Here is a 27,317-nt window from a genome sequence, read left to right as displayed (position 1 = left end):
CACTTGTTCCCCAAAGTGCTTAGGAAATGAAGAGACAAGACGCGTCACTAAAATGTCGCGGTGAAGGCACAATTCGGCGAGCTTTTCACAATTTATTTAGCTGCCAAGTGAAGAAGAGGAGACATATCTTGTAAGCAAATTACCAACCTTTCACCTTCGACTAGCTGTCTCTTGATCATTTCAATAGTCATTTCAATGTCATGCAAGAATTTATAGGGGAAGGAAAATTTTAAAATTCAAGTCTCCTCAATTTAATAATTAATTGAACACCTACTACAGATCAGGCAGTATGCAAAGCTCCAAACACACATGACTGCGCCTGATCTCCACAGCCACGTCAGGAGCCTGGCATTTTACTGGGTGAGGAAGCTGAGTCAGAGCAGTTAAAGAGCTTGCCCCATGGCATAGCTCAGCTGGGTGGAACCCAGATTCGAAACCATGTTTGAGGGATTCCAAATCGTAAGTGTTTCATTCTATTTTGTACTGTTTCTCACTATTTTTTAAGGTAGATTTTTTTTTCAAAAAATTGAGATAAAACTCACCAGTTTAAGTATACAAATGTAGTGGGTTTTAGAATAATTACATTGTTGTACAACCATCACCACTGTCTTATTTCACAATACGTCCATCTCCCCCCAGAAAGAAGCCCTTTGCCCGTTAGCATTCACTCCCAATCCCGTCCCTTGGCAACCACGAATGCATTTTCTGCCCATATGGATTTGTCTGTTCTGGACATTTCATATACATGGAATCATGCAACATGTGGCCTTTTGCGTCTGCCTTCCTCCACTAAGCATAATGTGTTCAAGGTTTGTCCATGTTGTATTATGTATCAGTAGTTCTTCATTTTTATGGTCAAATAATATTTCCCTGTATGGATATATTACATTTATCAGCTGATGGCTATCAGGGTTGCTTCCACTTTTTGGCTATGATGTATAATGCAGCTATGAACATTCTGGTTTAAGTTTTTGTGTGAACACGTTTTCAATCCCTATACTTTTTAACAGCTCTCAAAAAAAAAAAGATTTGTAGGGCTTCCCTGGTGGCACAGTGGTTAGGAATCCACCTGCCAATGCGGGGGACACGGGTTCGAGCCCTGGTCCGGGAAGATCCCACATGCCACGGAGCAACTAAGCCCGTGCACCACAACTACTGAAGCCTGCGCGCCTAGAGCCCGTGCTCCGCAACAAGAGAAGCCACCACAATGAGGAGCCCACGCACCGCAACGAAGAGTAGCCCCTGCTCACCACAACTAGACAAGGCCTATGCGCAGCGACGAAGACCCAACGTGGCCAAAAATAAAGTTAAAAAAAAAAATTGTAGATGTTGAAACTCTGGGCTCATACTGCTTCACCAAAGGTATTAAAACATTTAACGATTATCAATTTGGGAACAACCATTTGAACAACACGGCTAGGACTCTCTTGGGCTTGCATGATACCATCACAGGTATAAATCTTGTACAAATCGGGGGAGCTACTTCCGTTCGAGATTTACTCTGTAGTCAGAAAGTCTAAGGGAATCAAAGAATCTCTACCTCTTGGGCATTACAGCTTTCTTCTTTTACAGTTATTTCTGGGTATCCCTCAGCTTCTCTACTAAGCTGTAAAGACTTTGAAGGCAAGAACTAGTTTTGATATTTCCTGGTGTCCTTATGGGTACACTAGCATGGTGCCTTGAACATAGAAGGCATTCAACGACTTGTGGGATGAATCATGCCCTACCTAAATAGACTGGTGAATCTCTCTAAAACAACGCTGACAGACAAACAGAGCAAGATTTGCTGAATACCTCCATGGACCAGTAACTGGCTAAAACAGCGCACTATCATGTTTCTTTTCTTTTCCAGGATGACTCTTTAATTACCTGAAAAAGTTGATGACCTCCTATGGTCCCCTCTTCTTCAGGACAGAAATGCCCTGTTTCTTCAACTTTGCCTCCAATACTGTGGTCCTAATTTCCTCCCGCACCCTGGTCATGGTGTAAGGAGAAGTGTGATTGTGGGACCTACTCACTTTCTTTTGCATTTAGATAGTTATGTAGGCAACTCACCAGAGGCAGAGATGAAGGGCGGTCTGCCTGGAAGCTGTTTTCAAGAGAAGATGGATTGGGACTGTTGCCGGTACTTGTATTCTGAAATTATCAAAACAAAATTAGTTTTACAAAATGAAGGAACCAGATCAACTACAAAACCATAAGAAATACAGAAGAGAGACAGCAGTTGAGGCTCAGAGAGGTTGTACTCACTTCTAAGTGTCCACACACAGACTTCAGTAGTTTGTAAGTTGAATCTCTGGAGAGTAAGGAGACAAATATGTACTGAAAAACAAAATAATAATTATTTAATTATTAACAGATACTGCTCGACTAGAAGTGAGTGTTCAGAGTTAAAAAATTTCTCTGTATATTTTTTCATTTTCAAACACCATAGACTATATTCTATACCAAGTCTATATTCTCATTCCACTCAGCCACACGTTCAGTTTTTATTCCATTCCTGGAATAAAGTGAATATATTCTCCCACAATAGCAACAGAACTCTCAAACCCAACTTAAATAATACAGCAATGTAGAGCAAAATGAAATCTCCGGTGCTCTGACATAGGTGCCCCGAACAAGCATGGATGGAAAAGACCTGGATAGTAAAGAAAGGCCAGTTGTATTCGCCAGGTCCTCTTTTAAGCCTCTCCCTCCCTTCCCCGCCCCCCTTTTAGAAGGTATTTAACAATTCCCAAGGGTCTGCTTTCTCTGCTCTGACCTAGATTTCCATTGAAAATGTCCCAGCCACTCTAAAAGGCTCATTCTTTTTCAAGCCACTTCCAGATTCTTTCTTGTACAAATATGGAGATTTTCTGCTGAATGCTTATAAATAAGTTATGGGAAAGAAGTCAGAGCTAGACAAGTAATTTGGAGACAAATAACACAAGGAAAAATGATTTTACCATAAACCACACGTAGAGAAATAAAAAAGTTCACACTTTTTCCATCTATTTGAGCCACAGCATCTTTTCACACCCCCTTTCCAAAGTTTGTGATTACCCTCTCCTGCATTCCCATGAGAGAAACCGATACACTTCCCGAGCAAATACTGTATTCCAAAGTAGTTAACATTACGGGTTCTGGCATTAGACAGACCGGGTTGCAAATTTTGGCTCTGTTACCTACCAAGTGGGTGACACTGGGCAAACTCTTAGTTTCAGTTTTCTTAACAATCCCCACCCCTTACAGTATGGTAGTGTGGAATAAACGTGTAAATATAAGGAAAGCATTTTGTGTACGCCTGGCAAGAAGTACCTGATGCTTGTTAGCCATTCGTATTAAAAAATAATAATAATCTAGAAACATATTAACATATTTCCTAGCTCATCAGAATAGCCTCTTTTAGTCTTTCCTTCTTTCTCCTTCCCCCTTTAAGTTATTCAGTATGATTAGAAATGAATTGTAGCTTTTATGCTTTCATAAAAATAGTAGGTAAAATATTAAAAAAGAATTTCAAGTGAAACATGAGTAACCAAACCATTCTACTCTCTCTCTCTTGCCAAGGTGAAACACACATCGCTCTCCATGCAAATATTTCAGGTTGCCCATGTCTGGGGTAGCCCAACAGTCAATGACAGCTCCGGAACTTCTGTACTGAAGAGGGGTAGTTAAGGCAACCTGGAGGCAAAGAGGGCCTAGGAACTGGTCCTCAAGCTGAACTTGAATAGCAAGCCCAAGTTTTACGTCTTTAGGTTGGCTCTGGGGAGGCACCCAATGGAGGTTATGGGGAGGCTGGTCAACCCCGCCCCAGGGACTCCTCATATTGCCCTGCCGCACCCTGTGAATAAGGTGGTGGTGATGGTGGCGTTTTAAATAATAATAAAGAAATGAAATATATCCCTGTAGCCTGACCTGACCTCATAGATGTTAGGGAAAAGGAAGTTGGGAAAGAATTTTACTTTTTTGACTTTGGTCAAGTAAGTATAATGAAGTCAGCAGGAAATTCAAAATTGGCAACTATTACATTAGAATAAATCACCTTGTCAGGGGAAACAACACTACACAAATGTCTAAAGGCTGTGATTTCAAAAATTCATCTTACAGAGTAACTCCTGATTCATGGTATTATGGTTCAGGGTCTTGGTCCTCCGCAAGAAGCCCCTAAGGCAATGAAACCCAGAGTAGGACAAAGCAGGGTGCCCGCACCTGCTGCGTACTCACCCTGTCTGTGACTGTCGCTATAATCAGGGCATTTGGCACCAGAAGGGCAGTTTTGGTTTTCTTTATCAGGGTTACCGAGAAAGCCGGAATAGAGATCTGAAACAGAATCACTGAGTTAACATGGGTTCAGGCTTCACAGAGCAGCACTCCAAATCTTCACGTTAAAGGAAAAATAAAAAAAGATAAAACCAGCAGCAAGCTCTCCAGCCTCCATGAAGAAAAGTGAATCTTAGAAGAGTGTCACCGAGGTCGTCTGGATCATCAAGTCTACAGAAGGGTTTGGTGGGAAACCTGGGACATGCGAATAGAATGCAAAATGTAGGCTCTTAAGAAGTTACATGCTTGTGGTCATCTACTTTGAGCTCATCTCTACACACCCTCCTCTTTTCTGTCCTTAGGGAAAAAGGCTGAAAAGCACTGGTATATAGTAGGCCCATTTTTGAACAGGGAGTCTGGGGCCTGAATTCTCAGTTCTATTACTATCCACATGACTTATTCAACCTTGTAAGGTATCCTTTCTTGGCCTTGGTTTCCTGACTTATAAAATAGAGACAGTCTTACCTATTTCCCAGGATTTTCTGTGGATTAAATGAGATAATAGATGGAAAATGCCTAGCACTCAATAAAAATGTCATTCATTTCCTCATCTGTCTCATAAAAAAGAGGATGGGTGAAATACAATCACCCTTAAGTTCTTTTCTGTCTCAAACAATAAAGAATAACAACAATGACAATTACAGCAGCTACCATTATCAATACCTATTTACCAGATGATAATTTCATTTAAATATGACAGTCCTATAATGTAGACATTCTAAGAGATAAGGATGTTTGTTTAGAGAGGTATATAACTTTCTCAAGGTCATAAATAAGTTACAAAGATAGAATTTGAACCAATCTGATCCAAAATAGGGGTTCTTTTTCATACAAGGTACTGCAAGAATGTACCAGATGCTGCGAAGAATAGTAGATGTTCCTGATATTTTTATGTTACAGCCCTTCAGCCAGGTTTGATCTCAGAGGAAAATGGATCACATCACTTTGATCCCTGAAAAGAGAGTCACCCCCACTCCTGGTAAAAAGAAAAGGGCCTGAATCCCTCCACAGGTGCACACACTCACATGAACATACATTTTGTAAAAATGCTTCACATATTCTGAAAGAGATCAACAAGGTCAGTGGGAAGAGGGGTTTATGTTAGTACTGCCAGCTTGAAGGACCAAAACTAAGCTTTCAATTTTCTTACATTTTAATTTAGAACGTTTGCGTTCATATTAGGTTTATGAGATGGAGTTGTTCTACTGCCCCTCCAGGTTCCTGATGGGAAGACTATGAAGAATGAGGGGCTACAACACAGCAAAAATAAATAAATTAAAAAAAAAAAAAAAAGAATGAGGGGCTAATCTAAATTAAACACTAAAGAAAAAAAACTATTTTGCCAAAGAACTCTATCCACGAAACTTTTTAAGTTGGGGAGATAATTCAGAAGTGATAAATTGGGATTACTTTGGGGAAAAGAATGTAAGATCTTCCAAGACAGATGATGATATAAAAATGAGCCTAATTTCGTTTCTCAGCAGCAACACACACACACAGTGATAAGGGGCTATAAATTTGGATTTTTGCAGAATGTAAGGCATGGAACACCCTTAAGAAGGAGTTTCTCTCAATTGCTTCATGAGTATAAGTGACAACTAGATAACATTTGAGAAATAAAGCATGAATCACTTCTCTGTTTGAGCCTAGATGCAATGTGATACATGCCTTTAATTTTACTAGCATGTAAAAATACAAACAGGGCTTCCCTGGTGGCGCAGTGGTTGGGAGTCCGCCTGCTGACGCAAGGGACACGGGTTCGTGCCCCGGTCCGGGAAGATCCCACATGCCGTGGAGCGGCTGGGCCCATGAGCCATGGCTGCTGAGCCTGCACGTCCGGAGCCTGTGCCCCACAACGGGAGAGGCCACAGCAGTGGGAGGCCCGCGTACCGCAAAAGAATAATAAAATAAAAAAATAAAATAAAAATACAAACAGGCTGAGGAAAAGGTTCTGATTAAAGTTACACTTTAGGGTGCTTAGAAAATTCCCCTTCCTAGAGCAGATTGCTTGCTTGTTTTTAGTTCACATTGGATCATGTTGGACCAAGATCTGTTGGCAGTGAGCAAATTCTGCCTCAGAGCTGAAGCCCACATCTCCTTGACACCATCCTCAGTGGGTAAGGAATGTGCAAGTCACTATCATGGTTCTTATCTTCCCACCCCCTCGTCTCTTAGATTAGAGACAGCACATGCAAAAGCAATCCCACATGTCCTTGTCTTTAAAAAACCAGGTCACTCCTTTTAGCTTTTTTTGGTCAGTTCTTTCTTAGGTAGAGATAGGATTTTGAAACCATTGCTAGAATCATATTAGCTTGAAATCACTTACTGGCTTTGTGAATTCCCCGTCCTTTAACAAAGGCTAATTTTTTTAAAAAATTATTTATTTTATTTATTTTTTGGCTGTGTTGGGTCTTCGTTGCTGCGTGTGGGCTTTCTGTAGTTGCGGTGAGTGTGGGCTACTCTTCGTTGCGGTGCGCGGGCTTCTCATTGTCGTGGCTTCTCTTGTTGCAGAGCATGGGCTGTAGGCATGCGGGCTTCAGTAGTTGCAGCACACGGGCTCAGTAGATGTGGCTTGCGGGCTCTAGAGCTCAGGCTCAGTAGTTGTGGTGCACGGGCTTAGTTGCTCCACGGCATGTGGGATTTTCCTGGTCCAGGGCTCGAACCCATGTCCCCTGCATTGGCAGGCGGATTCTTAACCACTGCGCCACCAGGGAAGCCCAAGGCTAATTCTTTGTTCACTACTGTTTTCAACCCCTGCTGCTTTGGTCAGAGGTGTTGGCTCTCTCTATTCCTGAGAATTGTCTTTATCCCATGGAATTGGAGATCAGTAATACCCAGTTCCCTTCCCCACTTCATGAACAACTGCTTATAATCCAGAAATCTAGAAATATGGTGCAATACTATTCAATATTGCTTTGCATTATACTGATTCAAATAATACTGTGAATCTAAGCTATGTTTATCTAAACATAACTCTGTACAATAAAAATTACATGTTTGATGTTAGTCTGCTGACTCAAAACCAAAATAAAGAATTTCCATTATATTTGTTAAGTGGTCTTTATTTATAAGACTGCCAGTGGCTTTAGGGAGAATATTTAAATAAAATATATCTACCAGTCAAAACAAAAGGAGTTTTTAATCAGCAACTTCAAGAGTATAAAAGCTGCTTATTCATAATCACGAATCAGAATGATTAAAATCTTACTGAGGGCTTCCCTGGTGGCGCAGTGGTTGAGAGTCCGCCTGCCGATGCAGGGGATGCGGTTTCATGCCCCGGTCCGGGAAGATCCCACATGCCGCGGAGCGGCTGGGCCCGCGAGCCATGGCCGCTGAGCATGCGCGTCCGGAGCCTGTGCTCCGTGACGGGGGAGGCCGCAACAGTGAGAGGCCCGCGTACCGCAAACAAACAAACAAAAACTCACTGAGGTCACGCAAACCCCAGGTGTTTCTCTGCCACTTTGTTCTGGTGGCCTGACTGAACTGTGTGATGTGACATCACAGCTCAAAGGGAAAGAATGTCAGTGGGGTGGACTTAGTTTTTCCCTTCTCATGCCAAAGTCCCAAGGGCCTCGTTTTAGAAGGTGGTGCCCTGGGAAAACTGCCAACTTCTTCAGGCTATCCTCCTTAAAGGCTCAGGTATCGTGGGCCTCTGCTCCCCCAAATCTGTGTTTAGTGAGAAGGAAAAGATGTCCGTGTTCACCGGGGACTGAGGGTATGTGACTCCCCCAGACCAGGCCTAAAATGCTCCAAATCCTGCTCATTTTGTGCTGGTGACAGAGTGAGCTCTAGTAAGTATCTTATTTGTAGGCCTGTTTGCCTAGATATCTCTGATGGTAACTGTGAATATGGTGTAAAATTCAGATTTCTTTAAAGAATTGTTTTGGGTTTAATGTATGTCTTTGAAACAAATTATGACACATTCTCCATATGAAAAACTTTAAGAGTGTACTGGTGACATCTTGGTAAAAAGGATTTAAGGTAGGATTGTGGGAGATATATATATATATATATATATATATAAGGAAATGAATGAGAGAGTGCTGTTTAGGGAAAAAGGGAAGTTTGGGTTATCTAGAGGCATTTAGAACCTGTAGTATTTGGAACTATAGTAAAGGAAACTTGGTCTAAAGGAATAATAATGACACAAATATTTATAGACTTGCTACATTTAAAACAATTAATAGTCACAATATATAAGGAAATGCAGGATTAGCTTTCTTTCTGAAAAATTATACCAACCTTAGTGTCTTTTCCAAAGACCTTGGAATGAAAACAAATCCAGTTTTCTGATACAAAGAGCTTCCCCTGGTATAATATTTCTTTCTGTAGAGCACAGGTAAAACCTGGGAAAATATATACAGGTATAACATCATTTAGAATTTCCATTTAAAATGAAAATTGTGTATATATGTTGGTGACTCAGAGATGCACAGAGATAACACACTCACATGCTCAAAAGATCTCTCACCTCTTTTTCAGTCATCTTTAGTGGAATAAAGCTATGGAGATGAGAGTTTGTTTTTTAATTCCAAGTCTTACAAACTTCAGTATAAACGTCAAAATGGAAAGGCAAGGGGCTTCCCTGGTGGCGCAGTGGTTGAGAGTCCGCCTGCCAATGCAGGGGACATGGGTTCGTGCCCCGGTCCAGGAAGATGCCACATGCCGCGGAGCGGCTGGGCCCGTGAGCCATGGCCGCTGAGCCTGCGCATCCGGAGCCTGTGCTCCGCAACGGGAGAGGCCACAACAGTGAGAGGCCCGCGTACCAGGGAAAAAAAACCTCCTCTCTTTGGGAAGGTGTGGGGAAGGTGTGTCATCCTTGTGCTAATGTTGGCACTGCTGCCCTTTCTACCCTGGTATGGTCACTAATGACTCCTTTTGAAATAGATGGTCTCATTGTGGGGAGAGCACATGACCCACACCTTCCTGTTTGGAGATGGTGGGAGGAAGCCAGCATGCTGCCTTAGCGTTTGTGTACTGAGGGAAGCTGGAATGGAACCCTGGGCCCCAGATGCGCTCAGCGGAGCGGAGCAGGTGCTGAACATCGTGCTGGGCCAGGTGTTTAGGTGTGACCACTGAGCCCTGCACAGCATAGGGGTTGACATGTCTGTCCACCTACGTCTGTGTTGTCTTCTTCTAGTGGCCTCTCTTGCTCTGGTCTTATTATCTTAAATCTCAGCACGATCCAATCACAACACATTTCAGCAGTGAGTATGCAAGGCGAGGACATTCTGGAATCCCCTTGGATGGTTCCATATCATATCACGTGGAGGAGGTCCCTTTCCCATTCTACTCCCTTATCTTTCAAGGTGCTGGGTGAAAGCTGAGTGAGGTCGGTGTTATTGTTACATCATGACTTTCAGAAACCTATTCCCCTTGGTGATTCAGTCCCCAGACTCTTTCTTCCCCCAAACCAATTAGCATCTTTTCAAAGTCAACCAAGTCAGAACTTACTTTGCCTCAGGGGTTCCTCAGTGGGGACATCCAGAAACAGCTTGTGGAAGTGCATGTTTGCCTTGTCCTACAAGGACGACAAAACACAGGCATCACCGCTCTTGTTCTTCTCAAACATCACGAATTTTAACTTCAATCTAAATTATGTAACAAATCTCCCCACCCTTAACAGAGACCCTTAGGAGTTCATTCTCCCTGATCTCATAGTCCCCAACCCAACCCTTCAGTGAAAAACGTGGAAGGCAGGGCACAGAGGTTTCATTTTCCAACAAGATTAGTGACTTGCTGACTGGACATATATATATCTATAATCGTGAAGTAGCTGGTGGTCAGCCTTCTGCAGAAGTGGCTGGACAAGGATGTCCCTAATAAGAAATGAGATAAAATCTCACCAGGTAGTGGATCCCAGGGCACTAAAGGTCCCAGCGAGTACTCTCAGAAGAGGGTAGCGGTTAAAAGCCCTGTATCAGATTACCCTGAGTTTAAGTTTTAGCTGCACCTCTTCTGTGGCACGTGATCCTGGCCTAGTTACTTAACCTCTCTGGGCCAGTTTTCTCTTCTGTGCCAGTAGCTGCCTCAGAGGGATGCCGTAAGGCTTAAATGGGGTAATACGTCTCTGGTTTGTCACTGTGACTGTTACTGTTGTGAAGGTGTTCCCTTAACCAGTGTCAGGGGGAGGTGACAAGTAGGATTTCACACAAAAGACTTAACTCTCCAGGGAGGTAGAAGGCCCAAGAGTCTGAAATGCTGCAAATCACTTCATTTTCATCTGTTTCCACTTGTGACAACAATGTATAGACGGCAATTTACAGTTTGTAAAATGCTTTCACAAAACACCACCCCCAGCCCCCCAGTAACCTGGGAACTGATGTCAGTTCAGGACCCTGTGCCTCAGGGATTATGAGCGACTTAACTGGCTCCACACAGCTACTAAGAGGTAGAGCTGGGTCCTCCATCCACAGGACCACTTTTCTTCAAAAGCATCCTAGCAGGCAGAGTCTTATGAGCGGAACAGAGAGATACCACACGTTGGCCCTTGATGATGCATTATCCAAACTAGGAGTAGTCTCAGTGGCAGAAATGGCCCTACTATTGCCATAAAGAAGAGCTTCAGACAGGTCATGCGTATGGCAGATGGTCCCCTCAAGTCAACTCGTTGATAGATGAACACCTCACATAAAGTAGGTTAGCTCATGCTGCTTCCTTGGAGTACATCCTGCATCCAGAAAGTTTCCTTGATTAAAGCTAGGTGTTCTATCAGGGCTTTGCCGAGATCTTCTTTTTAATGGCTACAGTGAGCACTGGTTGCATGCTTGATTTAAAAATATCCTGGGCCATGGAGTCTTCAAAAATGTGAAATTAATAAAAATAAAATTTAAAAAAACGTAGGGACTGATCTAAATTAAAGGTGACATGACAAATAAATGGAATGCATGGTTCAACTGGATTCTAGAGAGGGGGAGCAAAAAGTCTTTATAAAGGACATTCACTACTGGGACAATTGTGGAAATCGAAAATGGATTTTATATTAGTAATATTTTTGTATATTTACTATTTAGTTAAATTTCTTGGGTGAGCCAACAGTTTCTTGTTCTAGTTCTTAGGAGATACATATTCAAGTATTTTAGGAGTGAAGTGTCAAAAAGCCCCAAACTGTTGGCCCCAGTAAGTATGTCATACTCTATGACACAGAACTGGGCTTTGTTACCCATCTGGGTGTATTTTGAAGCAGACCCCAAATTGCTTCCAAAAAAGAATCATGACCCTGTTCCCAGGTTTTCCTCCTCTGTGTGCAGTTGGGAAGCCTTCTATTCACACAGGTGCCTTATCACACTCTTTAATTGTAGTGCAAGGATGTCACACCTCTCCTGGTCTCCACTAATTATTAGACAAGCACATGACTCTCAGTACTCACTGCCCCTCTGCATGTGCCGCATGGTCAGCTGTGAAATATAATGTTGATGAAAGCTCGCCCGAGGGAACTGCAGCTGGTCCTTTCTTCCTGATTCTCTAAAATCTGTGCCTACCTTAGTCCTGACCCTTGCGTTCCCTCTTCCCATTGGCTTCAATGCTTCTGTCACCCTCTGAGACAATACACATTTCATTCCCAAATTACCTGGCTGGAAGATGAGGCCTTTTTCCTTTCAATCTTAGAGTCATTCTTGCTTTCTGTTTTACAGTCATTCTTCTCACTTGCTAAAGAGGCACCATCAAAACTGGATTTCGACCTGAGGAAAGAAAATCCAAGAAGTCCGTAAGATGAATTTTTTACGCTACCATTAACTGTATACAGTGTAATACATCTTGATTATTATACCAGCTCACAAGAAAGCCTGACATTGATTTTTCTCTTCTAGACATCGATAATCCCTCAGGACTCTAAGGACACGGTGTGGGAGACGGGGTGATTCCAGCAGGCGGGATCCCAAACTGAAGAAACCGTACCTTTTGGAAGGGAAAAGTATCGATTGAGCTGTGAAAGTAATTATATCATCTCAAAAGTATTTTAAGCAGTATAAGGAGGAGTACTGGAGGCTGATTATTGAAACTGCAGCTATAGTTCAATCCAGAATTCTGTGAATACTTAACAAGTGTCAATTGAGAGAGGCGTCATGTTAAATGCCTCGGGGCGCACAAGACAGTCCTTACCCTTAAGGAACCTGTGCGCATATCAAGCATCTTTTTAAAAAGGCAGTACATGATGTAGCATCAAAACAATACATATCATAGGCGTTAGGAGGTGGTATAGAGACAGTTAAGTCCAACAGGAGGTAAGAGAAGAGACCAGCAGGTCAGTGAGGGTTTAACACACTGGGCCTAACAGGATGAGCAGGAATTGGGTATGGGGAAAAGAGAGACAGAACATCCCAGAGTGGGAAAATAGAAGTAAAATCAGGGCAAAAAAAGGAACATGTTTGGAAGTCCTTCCTTTGTTCTCATAAGGGCAGAGGTCAGAGCTCCCGGATTTCTTTCCAAGGTGATTCTAGTCCTGGCTCTTCCTTTGAGTAGAACTTGCATCTTTAACCGTACAGCGAAACCCAGCCATTTCAAAGTGGAATGCATGCATGATTTTTAGAGGTATACACATGGGAAAATTTTGTGATACAATTATGTAGATTTTTTTCTGTTTATTGGGGGGAAAAAATGGCACATGAAATTCATGATTCCATGATAGGATTCTCTAGAATGAGGCTCAGTTAAAATAATGTTTGGTTCAAAGTGAATTTAAGAAGACTCTTAAGCAATTTGGGTGGCATATGGGTGTGACAGAGGGACAGAAATGAAGTTAGAGAGAGACTTTGGACTCTGGCTTTCTCAGCTGTGAAGAGACTGACTACGTGATGTCTCAGGCCTCTGCTGCCCGCAACAGTTTTGAGTCCACAGTGCTCAAACCAGAGGCAAAATATCTCTCATCAATTCAAGGCACGGAGATTTGGATTCAGTTACTGGCCACTGAACCAATTCACAGATATAAATTTCTTTAGAATTCCAGGAATTACTTTTTTAAAAAAACTATGAGTAGACATTTGTACTCTACTTGAAAATAAAATTGTTTTTACAAATGTCAAATTACCTATTATTTATACTAGCCACTAATTTGAATTTATCACCTCTACTGATTCAAATTAATGTATGTTAATGGTACTGTCAAGGCAATGATCAGACCTTCTGAAGAACAATGGACTGTAAGCAAACGTGACAAAAGGGCAGCTGTACCCTTGATGATTTCAAGAGACACAAGTAGAAGGGCTTGTCTGCACAGCATCGGCTCTGAGGTAGGGGTGGGAGGCATGCTTATTTACATGCGTTATTTCTTTGTATCTTTTCAACTGTGTTAGTCTCACTTCATACAGATGACTATGAGCAGGACCTGAAACCTAGTGCAAAACATTTTTATTCAAAAATTCAGAATTGGGGCTTCCCTGGTGGTGCAGTGGTTGAGAGTCCGCCTGCCGATGCAGGGGACACGGGTTCGTGCCCCGGTCTGGGAAGATCCCACATGCCGCGGAGCGGCTGGGCCCGTGAGCCATGGCCGCTGGGCCTGTGCATCCAGAGCCTGTGCTCCGCAACGGGAGAGACCACAACAGTGAGAGGCCCGCGTACCGCAAAAAAAAAAAAAAAAAAAAGATGCATCAAAACAGTCATGCAGAAAAGATGGAGACAGAATTGGGAGTGATAGTCAGAATAGAAAAATCTGGGGGCAGAGTGAAGACTTATGCTTGGTCCTGAGTGAGGTATAGATTTGCAGAGAAGCCGTGGGCCGGGTAGCCAGGAAGGAAGGGAAAAGCAGGAGTTATTTAACCATCCTTTAGCAGAGGACAAAAGACGTAGAAGGTAGGAGTTCTGACAGTTCTAATATGGGGAGGAGAGCTATTACTCCTCCACTTGGTGTGGATAAATGGCCACAGTTACCTGTAATTGATCACTGGCTTAACCATTCTCTTTTAAGGGAACAAAAGCAACTTGAAGTTCCTCCTTCTTCCTTCCAAGTGAAAGCAAGCACATAATTGGTGCCCCTGAGAGTGACGGGGACCAGAGCTCCACATCTCAAACCGCCTGTCCCCTCACAGCCCCACGACCAAACTGAGCCCGGCTTCCAGCACCGGCTCCAGGAAATGGGCAGCCCAGGGAGATGTGCACACCCCACCCGGGGATCCCAGGCAGGGTTTCCCTCCGCTCTTTTCCGTGGCTGCCAGGAAAGTGAGACAGCAGGTGTGCACACCCACAGGCCGAGCAGACAATCCAACCTGGGTGGCCTCAGCAGCAACCCTGGCAGCCTTTCCAGGTGCTTCTAACTCCATGCCAGAGAGGGGCCCACCCCGGCTTTATCATGTAGCAAAATCAGTGCTTTCAGAAAGGGGCAGAAATTCTGCAGAAGGCTGCAGTGGGAAGGAGAAGAGAGGCTGGCGGGAAGAGCTGAGAAAGGAAGGCAGGTGCCAGTGCCTGGATATCAAGGAAAAACACCCCACTTCTTTCTCAGGGGTGTCATCTGCTTGTAGGAGATCTTCACTGTTAACCATCACCATAAAACTAGAAACACCAGCTCCTCCCAGCAACCCCTCCTCCCCGAAAGGCCAGAAGAACAGAGTCAAGGTGAGGACTCACCGCAGGGAAATGATTCTCTTCGGGTCTGCGGACTCGGTCTCGCTGGACAGAGCAGGGGACAGGGCTGCTGGCGACCTGCAGACCTTCTTTTTCTCCTCCACACCATTCTCAGCCTCTGAGCTGGAGAAAACACTTCACCTTAGATATCCAGAGTGGGGAGGAGGGAAAAACGATGACGTGACCTCGCTTTCTGGAGAGTGGAATGATCTTCAATGCCCGGGACTGGCTGAAGTCAACAAGGACAGCAGTGCCCTTTCCATCCCTCCATCCTACCCCCTCAACTGGTGCCCCAGGGGGTGGAGCTCTGGGTCATGCCTGCTTCAGATACACGTGCAGGTTTATGTGCAGGTAAATGTCCAACTTTGCAGGGACTTTCCGGCTCCCAGGTATGCGGCCCGTGCCCTGCGCTGCCTGGCTCTGCCCAGCCCAGCATGGAGGTGGAAGATCACCCAGAAGCTGGGAGGGCCCCTGACCTGTGCACGAGCTCACGTGCGGCCTCCTGCCAGCTGTGAGCCTTTCTGCTGGGCGCTCCCACCCCGTCTGTTTGCACTTACGTCACTTATCATCTTTTGTTGTAGCTATATAGGTCCTGGTTTGGGTGCTTGCTAATTTCACCAAGCGCTTCTCTCAGCAATTACACTCTCTAATCCGCACCACCACCCAGGCTAGGTGGGAATTATTACTCCCATTTCACAGACTAGGAATTTGAGGCTCTCACATAGTGAATTTCTTGCCCGAGTTTGCAGAACTAGTACCTGTCTGAGTTGGGATTCAAACTCAGGTCTGCCCATCCGAGAGGCCTCTGTGTACATGCCCATTCTCATATTTTCTCTCTTCGCATCCATCCACCCCCCAGCCACGCATCTATCCTCCGAGCCCTCTTACTAGCTCTTCAGTGTGGGAGCCCCAGGCTGGGGAGAAGAATCTCATTGATTTTTATACTGACCACGAGGTCTAGGATAGTGCGGGTATATAATCGCACTCAGTAGGCTTTTGGAAAACTAGGTCTGACCTTGGTGAAAAAGGGAGTAGAGGAGACAGTAAGTCAGAGGGTGAGCACGCTGAACCATTAACAGATGGAGGACGGCCAGTGCAGTGGACACAGGTGAGCTCCCTCAGTCTCGGGATCAGGGGAAACCATTTCAACATGGAAGGAGAGGAAGGAATGTGGCCAGGGAGAACACAAGGTGGTAGCATGGATCAGACCTTCTTTGGTGTCAGCCTGCACAGCAGAGGACTCACAAAACATACTTCTAGACCATGAGAACTCCACGGTGGCTGAGTGTAAAGGAAGACAGCATTGCTGTGACAGTTTAGCTAATTTTAATCCTAACTTACCACCCATTTAGTATCTTCATCTGCAAAAAACCTCGCAGGCAGGAAATGCTATTGGTTACTTGAACCTCTGTGGTTGCTTGCTTACCACTTTTCACAGCGCATGGAAATTCCAGCCCACACTGGGAGTCCTACTGTCGTGTCAAAATCAAAACCAGGTATGTCTGACAAGGTATCCAAGTCATAATCCCTACGAGTGGTTGATACTCTCATTCCGCATTTCTCCTTTTCTAGGTAGGTTAACATCTGAGGACATAGGCCCAACCTTCTATTTCTTCAGTTCTTTTCAAAGTACTTAAAGCACTTATGTACATGAAAAGGACTCAGTACATAACTGAATTGCATTATGTGATAAAAGGTACATGGAAAGCCTTGAAACATTAAAATGAAAACATTGCTTTGGTTTAAAATAGATTTATTTTGTTTATTTATTTATTTATTTATTTATTTATATTTTTTTGTGGTACGCGGGCCTCTCACTGTTGTGGCCTCTCCCGTTGTGGAGCACAGGCTCCGGACGCGCAGGCTCAGTGACCATGGCTCACGGGCCCAGCTGCTCTGCGGCATGTGGGATCTTCCCAGACCGGGCACGAACCCGTGTCCCCTGCATCGGCAGGCAGACTCTCAACCAATGTGCCACCAGGGAAGCCCTAGAAGATTTATTTTAATATCAAATTTATGGACTCCGAGAATTTAATTTAATTTATGGACTCCAAGAATTATAGAACTGTTTAAAAAAAAAAAAAGAATTATAGAACTGTTAAGGGCCCTTTGAGCACATCCCTGCCTTTTCCCTCTATCCCCCAAGACACACACATTACTCCTATTCTTCAAAAGCATAAGAAATCCACTCAAGTGAACTTATTTACAAAACAGAAACAGACTCACAGACATAGAAAATAAACTTACAGTTACCAAAGGGGATGGCAGTGGGGGCAGAGGGGTGGGTGGTGGAGATAAATTAGGAGTTTGGGATTAACAGATTCACACTACTATACATAAAATAAACAACACGCACCTACTGTACAGCACAGGAAACTATGTTCGGTATCTTGTAATAACCCATAATGGAAAAGAATCTGAAAAAGTACACATATATGTGTGTGTATATATATAGATATATCTCTGAATCACTTTGCTGTACACCTGAATCTAACACAACACTGTAAATTAACTATACTTCAAGAAAAAAAAATGTTATAAAAAAAAGTAAATCAGAAAATCTCTTTAAAAAGTTTCCATAGGAGCCTTCATAGAAATGGGATACGGTGAGGACTGAGCTAATAATGGGAGTGTGCTTAGCTTTAACATGGATTGATTAGATTTAACAGTGTAGAGTGGCACAACCTTGTAAAAGTGATACTACAATTTGCATTTATTTCTAATGGGCCTCTGGCTAGACTTTGGGGTTGGCTGGGATCAGAGCCAGTTTGTTCTTAAGTTGAATTCATTCTGATGCTTGACAATCCTCCACCGCCTTGTCCATTGGAGCCCTACTTCTAAAGGTCAGTATACTGTCTACTTGACACCCAACTAACACCTAACACCTACCTAACACCATACACAAAAATAAACTCGGGGATTCCCTGGTGGCGCAGTGGTTGAGAGTCCGCCTGCCGAAGCAGGGGACACGGGTTCGTGCCCTGGTCCGGGAGGATCCCACATGCTGCGGAGCGGCTGGGCCCGTGAGCCATGGCCGCTGAGCCTGCGTGTCCGGAGCCTGTGCTCCGCAACGGGAGAGGCCACAGCAGTGAGAGGGCCGCTTACCACAAAAAACAAAAACAAAAACAACTCAAAATGGATTAAAGACCTAAATCGAAGACCAGACACTATAAAACTCTTAGAGGAAAACATAGGAAAAACAGTCTTTGACATAAACCACAGCAAGATCTTTTTTTACCCCCCTCCTAGAGTAATGAAAATAAAAGCAAACAAATGGGACCTAATTAAACTTAAAAGCTTTTGCACAGCAAAGGAAACCATACAAAAGACAAAAAGACAACCCTCAGAATGGGAGAAAAAAATTGCAAAGGAAGCAACAAAGGATTAGTCTCCAAAATATACAAACAGCTCATGGAGCTCAGTATCAAAAAAACAAACAACCCAATCAAAAAATGGGCAGAAGACCTAAATAGACATCTCTCCAAGGAGGACATACAGATGGCCAAGGGGCACATGAAAGGATGCTCAACATCACTAATTATTAGAGGAATGCATATCAAAACTATAGTGAGTTATCACCTCACACCAGTCAGAATGGCCATCATCAAAAATCTACAAACAACAAATGCTGGAGAGGGTGTGGAGAAAAGGGAACCGTCTTACACTATTGGTGGGAATGTAAACTGATACAGCCACTATGGAGAACAGTATGGAGGTTCCTTAAAAAACTAAAAATACAACTACCATATGACACAGCAATGCCCCTACTGGGCATATACCCTGAGAAAACCATAACTCAGAAGGTCACATGTACCCCAATGTTCACTGCAGCACTATTTACAATAGCCAAGACATGGAAATAACCTAAATGTCCACAGACAGATGAATGGATAGAGAAGATGTGGCACATACATACAATGGAATATTTGCCATAAAAAGGAACGAAATTGGGTCATTTGTAGAGATGTGGATGGACCTAGAGTCTGTCATACAGAGTGAACTAAGCCAGAAAGAGAAAAACAAATACCGTATATTAACATGTATATGTGGAATCTAGAAAAATGGTACAGATGAACCTATTTGCAGGGCAGGAATAGAGATGCAGATGTAGAGAATGGACATGTGGACACAGGGTGGGAAGGTGAGGGTGGGCCGAATTGGGAGATTAGGATTGACATATATACACTACCATGCATAAAATAGATAGCTAGTGGGAACATGCTATAAAGCACAGGAAGCTCAGCTCGGTGCTCTGTGATGACCTGGATGGGTGGGACGCGGTGTGTGGGGGAGGGGGCAAGAGGGAGGGGATATAGGTATGCATGTGGTTGATTCACTTCATTGTACAGCAGAAACTAACACAACATTGTAAAGCAATTATACTCCAATTAAAAAAAGAAAAAAGAAGCTCTAAAGGAAAAAACAGGCATGCTTTTACATAAGTTACTGTCCTTGGTAGATTAAGAAGGTTAAAGGAAAATGGATATAACTTTTCTTGAATAAATTTGGCTTATTAGATTTTGATATTAAAAAAAAAAAGAGTAGGCTCTAAGGGAAGACTGTCAATATTCTGAGTGGCAAGAAAAGCCACAGTCATTTTGTCTTTGCACCTTAGACGTCAAAATCTTCCTGTGGAACACAGCCACATCTAGATAAATATGAGCTTTTTCTTCTAGTAAAATTATTTCCAATGTCTATCAAAATAATTTCTTCTACAGAATGTTTCTGACCCATAGTAGCCTGTAAAGCATGTATTTGGAATAATATTTGGAAAAGTAAATAGGTTTTTCAAAACAAAAAAAAAGTTTCCACAAACCAGTCAAGTAAATTGAAAACAATAAACCAAAAAAAAAAAAAAGGAAGAAAAAGAAATCCACTCAAATGAACTTATTTACAAAACAGAAACAGACTCACAGACAGAAAATAAACTTATGGTTACCAAAGGGGATAGCAGTGGGAGCAGAGGGGTGGGTGGTGGAGATAAATTAGGAGTTTGGGATTAACAGATTCACACTACTATATATAATATAGATAAACAACACGGACCTACTGTATAGCACAGGGAACTATATTCAATATCTTATAACAACCTATAACAGAAAAGAATCTGAAAACGTACGTATATATATATATATCTGAATCACTTTGCTGTACACCTGAAACTAATACAACATTGTAAATTATACTTCAAGGGAAAAAAATGGTTAAAAAAAAGTAAATCAGAAAATCTCTTCAACAAGTTTCCACAAACTAGTCAAGTAAATTGAAATACAATAAACCACAAAAAAAAAGAAAAAGAAATCCACTCGAGTCCCTCTTTAAGTAGGGAGATGAAGTGCGTGTGTAACTTCAATAATCCACCTCAGCATTCATTCAAATATTTACGCAATTCTATGCTATGCAGGGTCAGATTCAGACTTAGAGGCAGCACGGTAGCTGTCCTGCACAGCACCCTTGAAGACTCAGAAAGAGCCATGCCCGGCCAGAAGCACTCATAAAAAGGTGCTGTCTGGATGTAGCCCTACTGACACAGGACTTGGCAGAGAAATGGTGCCTCTTGCTCTGGGCAGGAAGAGCCCAGCACCAAGGAGCAGAGGAAGCGAAGTGGCTGGATTTCAGCCCCTCCTTGCCCCGCCCTTCCTGGCCAGGCACTTGTGTGCAGTGCTGGGCACTCAGCCCTCACCAAGTGGGTGGTCCTGATGCAGCGCCCCTAGCTTAGCACTGACAAGATTACAGAGCCTGCCTCTAGGTCAACCCACCCACACAAAGTCTTTCAATGACAGAGCATTCAGGTATGTGCAGATTAAAATGACTTTTTTTTTTAAACATCTTTATTGGAGTATAATTGCTTTACAATGGTGTGTTAGTTTCTGCCTTATAACAAAGTGAATCAGTTATACACATACATGTCCCCATACCTCTTTCCTCTTGCGTCTCCCTCCCTCCCACCCTCCCTATCCCACCCTTCTAGGTGGTCGCAAAGCACCAAGCTGATCTCCCTGTGCTATGCGGCTGCTTCCCACTAGCTATCTATTTTACGTTTGGTAGTGTGTATATGTCCATGCCACTCTCTCACTTTGTCACAGCTTACCCTTCTCCCTCCCCATATCCTCAAGTCCCTTCTCTAGTAGGTCTGTGTCTTTATTCCCATCTTACCCCTAGGTTCTTCATGACACTTTTTTTTCCCTTAGATTCCATATATATGTGTTAGCATACGGTATTTGTCTTTCTCTTTCTGACTTACTTCACTCTGTATGACAGACTCTAGGTCCATCCACCTCACTACAAATAACTCAATTTCATTTCTTTTTATGGTTGAGTAATATTCCATTGTACATATGTGCCACATCTTCTTTATCCATTCATCCGATGATGTACAGAGTCTCCACCTTTCTCTTCCCTAGACTGGCTCCTGGTCTCTAGCACTGGTTCTGCCCTGGAAAGCCCTCCCCAGCGGGCACAAGCTCCACAGAGCCTCCCATCCCATCACCTCAGCTCTGCTGCTGCTGGCTCTATAACTCACTAGACCCCTCATCAATTAATGATCCAACTACGAGAAGCAGGGAACTTCTGTTTTTATCCACAGCACTCAGCTCAGCATTTTGCTCAGTGTGGTCATTTATTAGTGTTGACTGATGTGGGATTAATTCTACGGCATCCAAAACAGAAGTGGAATTCATCAATGGGCCGATTCAACTTTAGGTTTTTGTTTACTCAAAGATGCTACGGAACTCAAGCAAGTTAATTACCAACACAGGCGAGATGATTCCTGGAGCACCCCTATCACAGAGGTCTTGTTGGCAGCAAACTGAAACTGCTAGGATCCGAAGAGCAGAGGCTCACCTGTGTTTGAGTGAGGAGGGCATAGGAGAAGGAACAGACCACTTTTGCAAGGCCTCTCAGTAACTTTAAAGTTACTGGCAGTGAAGCTGAACTCTCGTTGACGAGGGAGATGAAATAACAGATCTCACTTAAGTCATGAAAATAAATCAGCTTGGGGGCTTCCCTGGTGGCGCAGTGGTTAAGAATCCGCCTGCCAATGTAGGGGACACGGGTTCGAGCCTTGGTCTGGGAAGATCCCACATGCCACGGAGCAACTAAGCCCATGAGCCACAACTACTGAGCCTGCGCTCTAGAACCCGTGAACCACAACTACTGAGCCCGTGAGCCACAACTACTGAGCCCACACGCCTAGAGCCCGTGCTCTACAACAAGAGAAGCCAACGCAATGAGAAGTCCGTGCACTGCAACGAAGAGTAACCCCGCTCGCCGCAGCTAGAGACAGCCCGCTCACAGCAACGAAGACCCAACGCAGCCAAAAATAAATAAGTAAAATAAATAAATTTATTTAAAAAAATGAGTGACAGTTTTAAGGAAGCATAGAAGCAGCAGAAGATGCTGGGAACACGGGATCCACCTTCACTTGGCTTTGGCAGGTTATTTCTTCTCCTATCTCCAACCCAATATAAGCACCAGTTATGGGCCCTGAAAGCTTCTAAGTAGGAATTTCAGAGCAGTGAGATAGACACACTTATACCAACCAAGCCTGACTTTACCAACTAGGCAACAGCATTTTTATTACCAGCTAGGAAGTGCTGGTTTCAACAAGACACTGCCACACACTGTTGCACCACAATCTATAAATAAAAAACAGGTTGGACGATCCCTATCAACAGTCCAATATTCCTCACTTCCTAGACGTCATTAGTCTGATGATGACTTGATTCAGATTTCACAATTTTTCAGAATTAGAATTCTTACATGGGGTCAACTATCATTCCTCCTGAAAAGAGTCTCTCTGAGTTAGAGTAAACTCAACACTCCTCTGTTCTGTCATATCCATCTCCCAGGCCCTTTGCCTCTCCTGTTGAAGATGTGTTGTACTCAGGCATCATCACGTGTAAGTGATAATTAGGTTCTATCTCAGGTGAGTGAATAAGCTGTATTTCAGGTAAATGCAAACAAGTGCCTCACTGTGGTTCAGTCCAGGAAGCTGTGCTCCTTCCTAGTTACAGTGATAAAACTGTGCTTGTCTACCTTCAAGTTAAATTAGTCTAAGCTTAGGCATAAAAAAGGTCACTAAACTCCTTTATGGTAGTACCAGTGAGATAGTTTTACACCCACTATCATTTAAAAAACTCCCTGATTATCATTACTCAAAACCACAGTCTTGACCAACAAAGGTTAAGAAGTGACTTGAAGATAGGATATGTTTCACCAGAGGATCCCCAGAAGATAAAATCCTGGAAATGGGATGGAAACCCTGTACTGAAAACTAGGCTGCACCTGGACTCGCCAAGATCTGTAGCCTGAAAGACTCTTGTTTTTGGTGTGCTGCCCACTTAGTGGCTCCCTGGCTGGCAGGCAAGGGTGGCAATACTTGGGAAGTTGAGAGATGGGCTGTAGGGACAGAGGAGGACTCTGGGGGCTGCTGCACAGCAGCCACAGTAGAAACAGAGACAACACAGTTACCAAAAGCAGGAAGCAGAATGGGGTGCAGAAGGTGCAGGAACTGGTGATAGAGACCAGGACCTCTCCAAGACCCCTAAGCCTCTCCAACTGCAAAGTCAGCTCAGTCTCCCAGCTAGATTTTTCTAAATCAGGAAGAACAGTCTTTCATTTACAATTCTGATATAAGGATATCTTTGGAAATTTTACATTGTATTTATTGATCTACATATTTATTTCTGAATAGGTACTAGAAGCACAACAACACAATTCAAAAGTTACAAAGGGAAAAACAAATCTCCCTTCTACCCACCCCTGTTTTATGCTGGCCCTGTTTCTCTCCAGAGGCACCTACTGTTCCCAGCTCCTGTGTGTACTTCCAGGGAGTCTGAATGCATATGAGTGTACTTTTAAGCACAAGTGATAGCATGTTATTCTAGACACCCCCCCGCCCCCTTTTTTGAAACTAACTTGGTGTTCTTTCCCTATTAGTACCATAGAGCTTCCTCGTTCTTTTTAATGACTGCATAGAGTTCCACTGTAATGGCTTACAAAATTTAACCAGTTCCTTATTGATGGGCATTTAGGTGATTTCAGTCTTATCACTAATACAGACAACACTGCAAAGAATGTCCTTATGTGACATATGTCCTTATGTTTTATTATGTGTGAATATATCCCTAGGATAACTTCCTGGAAATAGAACTGCTGTGTTAAAATGTACACAAATTAAAGAAAAATTTATAGTTATTGCCAAATTGCCTTTAGTAAAAGGTTTTGTGACCCACACCCATAATATGTAGCAGTGTTTACACATTCTTACTAAAGTGTTACACTTAAAAAACAATTCAGGGACTCCCCTCGTGGTCCAGTGGTAAAGAATCCACCTTCCAATGCAGGGGACGTGGATTCGATCCCTGGTCGGGGAACTAAGATCCCACATCCTGCGGGGCAACTAAGCCAGTGCGCCACAACTACTGAGCTCGTGCACCTCAACTAGAGAGTCCACGCACTCTGGAGCCTGTGCGCCACAACTAGAAAGAGAAAACCCGCACGCCACAACTAGAGAGAAGCCCACGTGCTGCAACTAGAGAGAAACCCGAGCAGACCGCGAGCCGTAATGAAAAAGATCCTGTGTGCGGCGACTAAGTCCTGATGCAGCAAAAAATAAGTAAATAAATAAAAGGAAAAAATAAATGAAATAAATATTTTTTAAAAACCCAAAAAACAATTCAGAGTGCTTAGCAGAGTACCTAGCACATAGAATAACAATTTTACCAATGATTAGTGTTAAACTTTTTGATCTCTACATATCTAAGAGGTAAAAAAAAAAAAAAAGTCCCATTATAGTTTTGATTTACATCTCTCTCCTGATGAGTAAGGTTGAGTGTAATTTCTTATATTTAAGAGTGTTTTTTATTTCCTGTTTTGTAAATTAGCTGTTCGTATGTACATTTTGCCAATTTTTCTAATGCGTTGCTGATTGAAACATTCAGGGAAAACAATTCTTACAACTGCATCACCAATTCTTGGCAATATCCTAGAATTGACTTTTTAAATAAATAAACATTTAGAAAAGTTAAATGGATATTAGGGCCCAGCATAACGTTAAAATAAAAATGTTAATGACAAATTAAGTTTCTCTTGATAGGCTTACTGGCAGATTTTTTAAAAAAGGAATGCCGAAAACACAGTATTCTTTGGTTTTGTCAAAACCTGTGATGAAAACCCAACAGGCTTCCCAGTCCAGGATGGAGAACAGGAGCACAGATGTTTGCCTCTCCTTTCCGAGGCCTGTTAAGATGAGGATTTATAAAAGAACTAGTAATCCTGCTTACAATTATGGTGGGAAACCATCAGCAGAAGAGTAATTTCCCCAAATTTCTGAAAAATGGAAAGTAGAAAGTAAATATTAACTCATGCAGCAAAGCAGAGGAAGCTGTATTTCAGAATTTGGGTATAAGTGGAAGATAAGAGAATACTGATCTGTTTGACAGAGTCCAATAAGGTGCTATAGGAGGACGATGTAAGAAGTTGCCGAAAACATTAGACCAAATTAAAGGTGTATGTGTGAGAAATTTCTGCCCACCACTCACCTTGCCCACACCCCCATCCTCAAGACACAAATGGCAGACAGTCAGCTACTTAGCTTGTGAGGAAAACATATCAGAAGGGTTGTCAATTAAAAAACTGAATAACTTAGCTGCAGAAAATCAGGGTGCCTAAGAAGGGGGCTGGAACTCCAGAGTAAATCCCTTCTCTTCCTTCCATTTTGAATAAAGTGGTCCCAAGCTAAGTACCAACTCCCTATTCATATTCTTCCAAAACTACTCTAATCCCTTATTTTTTCCCTCTAGTCCCTCATTCTTAAATATGAAATGACAGCAAAGGATTGCCAGACCCTTGAAGAAAATCTGAGTCTTAAAGACCAAGATAAACTAACAAGAAAGTAAAACCCTTAGAAAATTGACTTCAGAAAACAGAAAAAACAAACAAGCAAACAAGAAAAACAAAACCCCAAAACCTTCTAATTAATATCTTCAGAAAGAAGATAGAACTCCTAAAACAGATCACAATATTATGGAAAAGGAAACCTTCCTTGACTCCTCAGTTCTCTCAGAGTCCGAATCCCTAATAGCCTACAAGGCACTTCATGACCTGCCCTGTCTGCCCCACCTCATCTCCCTGACCCCCTTTTCTCACTCCACGCTCCCACAAGAAAATCTGTGCACTGGCTATTCCCTCTGCCTGGAACGCTGTTGCCCCCATAAAGCCATGTGGCTCTCTCCCTCTTTTCCTTCGAGTCTTTACTCAAATATTACCTTCTCAACGAGACCTATTTATTTAATCAAAGGGCTGGAAAATAGCATCAAGATACAGAAATTCAAAAGAGAGAAAAAGTAAGAGAGAAACACAAGACGTGTTTAAGCCAGGCACTTTTTTTTTTTTAACATCTTTATTGGAGTATAATTGCTTTACAATGGTGTGTTAGTTTCTGCTGTGTAACAAAGTGATTCAGTTATACATATGTTCCCATATCTCTTCCCTCTTGCGTCTCCCTCCCTCCCACCTTCCCTATCCCACCCCTCTAGGTGGTCACAAATCACCGTAAGCCAGGCACTTTTATATCAAATGAGTAGGAATTCTAAACAGGAAAAAAAGGAGAAGTTATTATTAAAGAAAAAACAGGAGTGGTAAAAAGGTGAAAGAAGGGCAGAGGTTACTAATTTCTTATTCTCAAAAGTTGGGAGTCAAATTAATTTAACAAGAGATTTAGGTCAACGTGTTATTTAAAGAGGCAAATGTATGCAAATAGGAAGGAGAAAGAGTGATATGCCTATTTAAAATAGGGAGGAGGAAGAGAGGGAAGCAGGGCGTTAGTATAAGTGAGTTGACTCGTATGTTCCATTAAAACAGGAAGTTGAGACAGAAAGTTTAGAATATGTAAGCAAGAAAGAGCAGGATGAATACATTTTTATAGATAATGAAGTACCACTACCACTAAAACCAGGCATAGTTAAAACCAATGGCGGGGGGCAGATGAAAACCCTGGCATTTTTTTTCTGGAGTAAGGCAGCAGAAAGAAGCAAATTAAATTGTTGTGAAGTTTGATTCCTAATGAGAAAGCGCTGCTTTGAGACTTCATTTGGTTGGCAGTAGGAATTAATTGAAGATTTTTAGACAGAAGGAATGAAATGATGAGGATGAGATATTATTCAGTGTCCACCTCTTCCTGTACCTACATCACGAGAGGCCTGATGAGATATGTGCTCCTGGAGGGTTACGCTCGCATCAGTGTATAAGAATGGGGATGTGCTGGGATGGAGAGTAGAGACAGAAAATGCAGAGGCAGATGTGGGGAGGAGTTTGAAGGCAAGAAGCAGACACGGCACTGGAGAGAGAATCCAGAGATAACACCAGGATGGGTGGGAAAGCAAGCACTGGAGAGCAACATTCAAGATAACCCAAAGGTTATCTGGGGAATGGAGATTAGCACCACCGTGCATAGTTAC

General features: G+C 42.8%; 1 protein-coding gene across 1 annotated transcript in view; it reads right to left on the bottom strand.

Moving 5' to 3' along the window:
* GRAMD2B (GRAM domain containing 2B) overlaps positions 1-27,317 on the bottom strand; it is a 66,330-nt gene that overhangs the window by 8,990 nt on the left and 30,023 nt on the right. The window contains exons 2-8 of the mRNA XM_030869763.3: positions 14,860-14,979; positions 11,870-11,981; positions 9,754-9,820; positions 8,542-8,645; positions 4,204-4,299; positions 2,251-2,322; positions 2,056-2,136 (exon numbers count right to left, since the gene is read on the bottom strand). Coding sequence (XP_030725623.1) covers positions 2,056-2,136; positions 2,251-2,322; positions 4,204-4,299; positions 8,542-8,645; positions 9,754-9,820; positions 11,870-11,981; positions 14,860-14,979 — 652 coding nt within the window. The remainder of the gene's footprint in view (positions 1-2,055; positions 2,137-2,250; positions 2,323-4,203; positions 4,300-8,541; positions 8,646-9,753; positions 9,821-11,869; positions 11,982-14,859; positions 14,980-27,317) is intronic.

This window comes from Globicephala melas, chromosome 3, assembly GCF_963455315.2.
Source record: "Globicephala melas chromosome 3, mGloMel1.2, whole genome shotgun sequence".
NCBI lineage: Eukaryota > Metazoa > Chordata > Mammalia > Artiodactyla > Delphinidae > Globicephala > Globicephala melas.
Note: the sequence above shows the minus strand (reverse complement) of the source record. Positions and strands in the feature narration are given on the sequence as shown.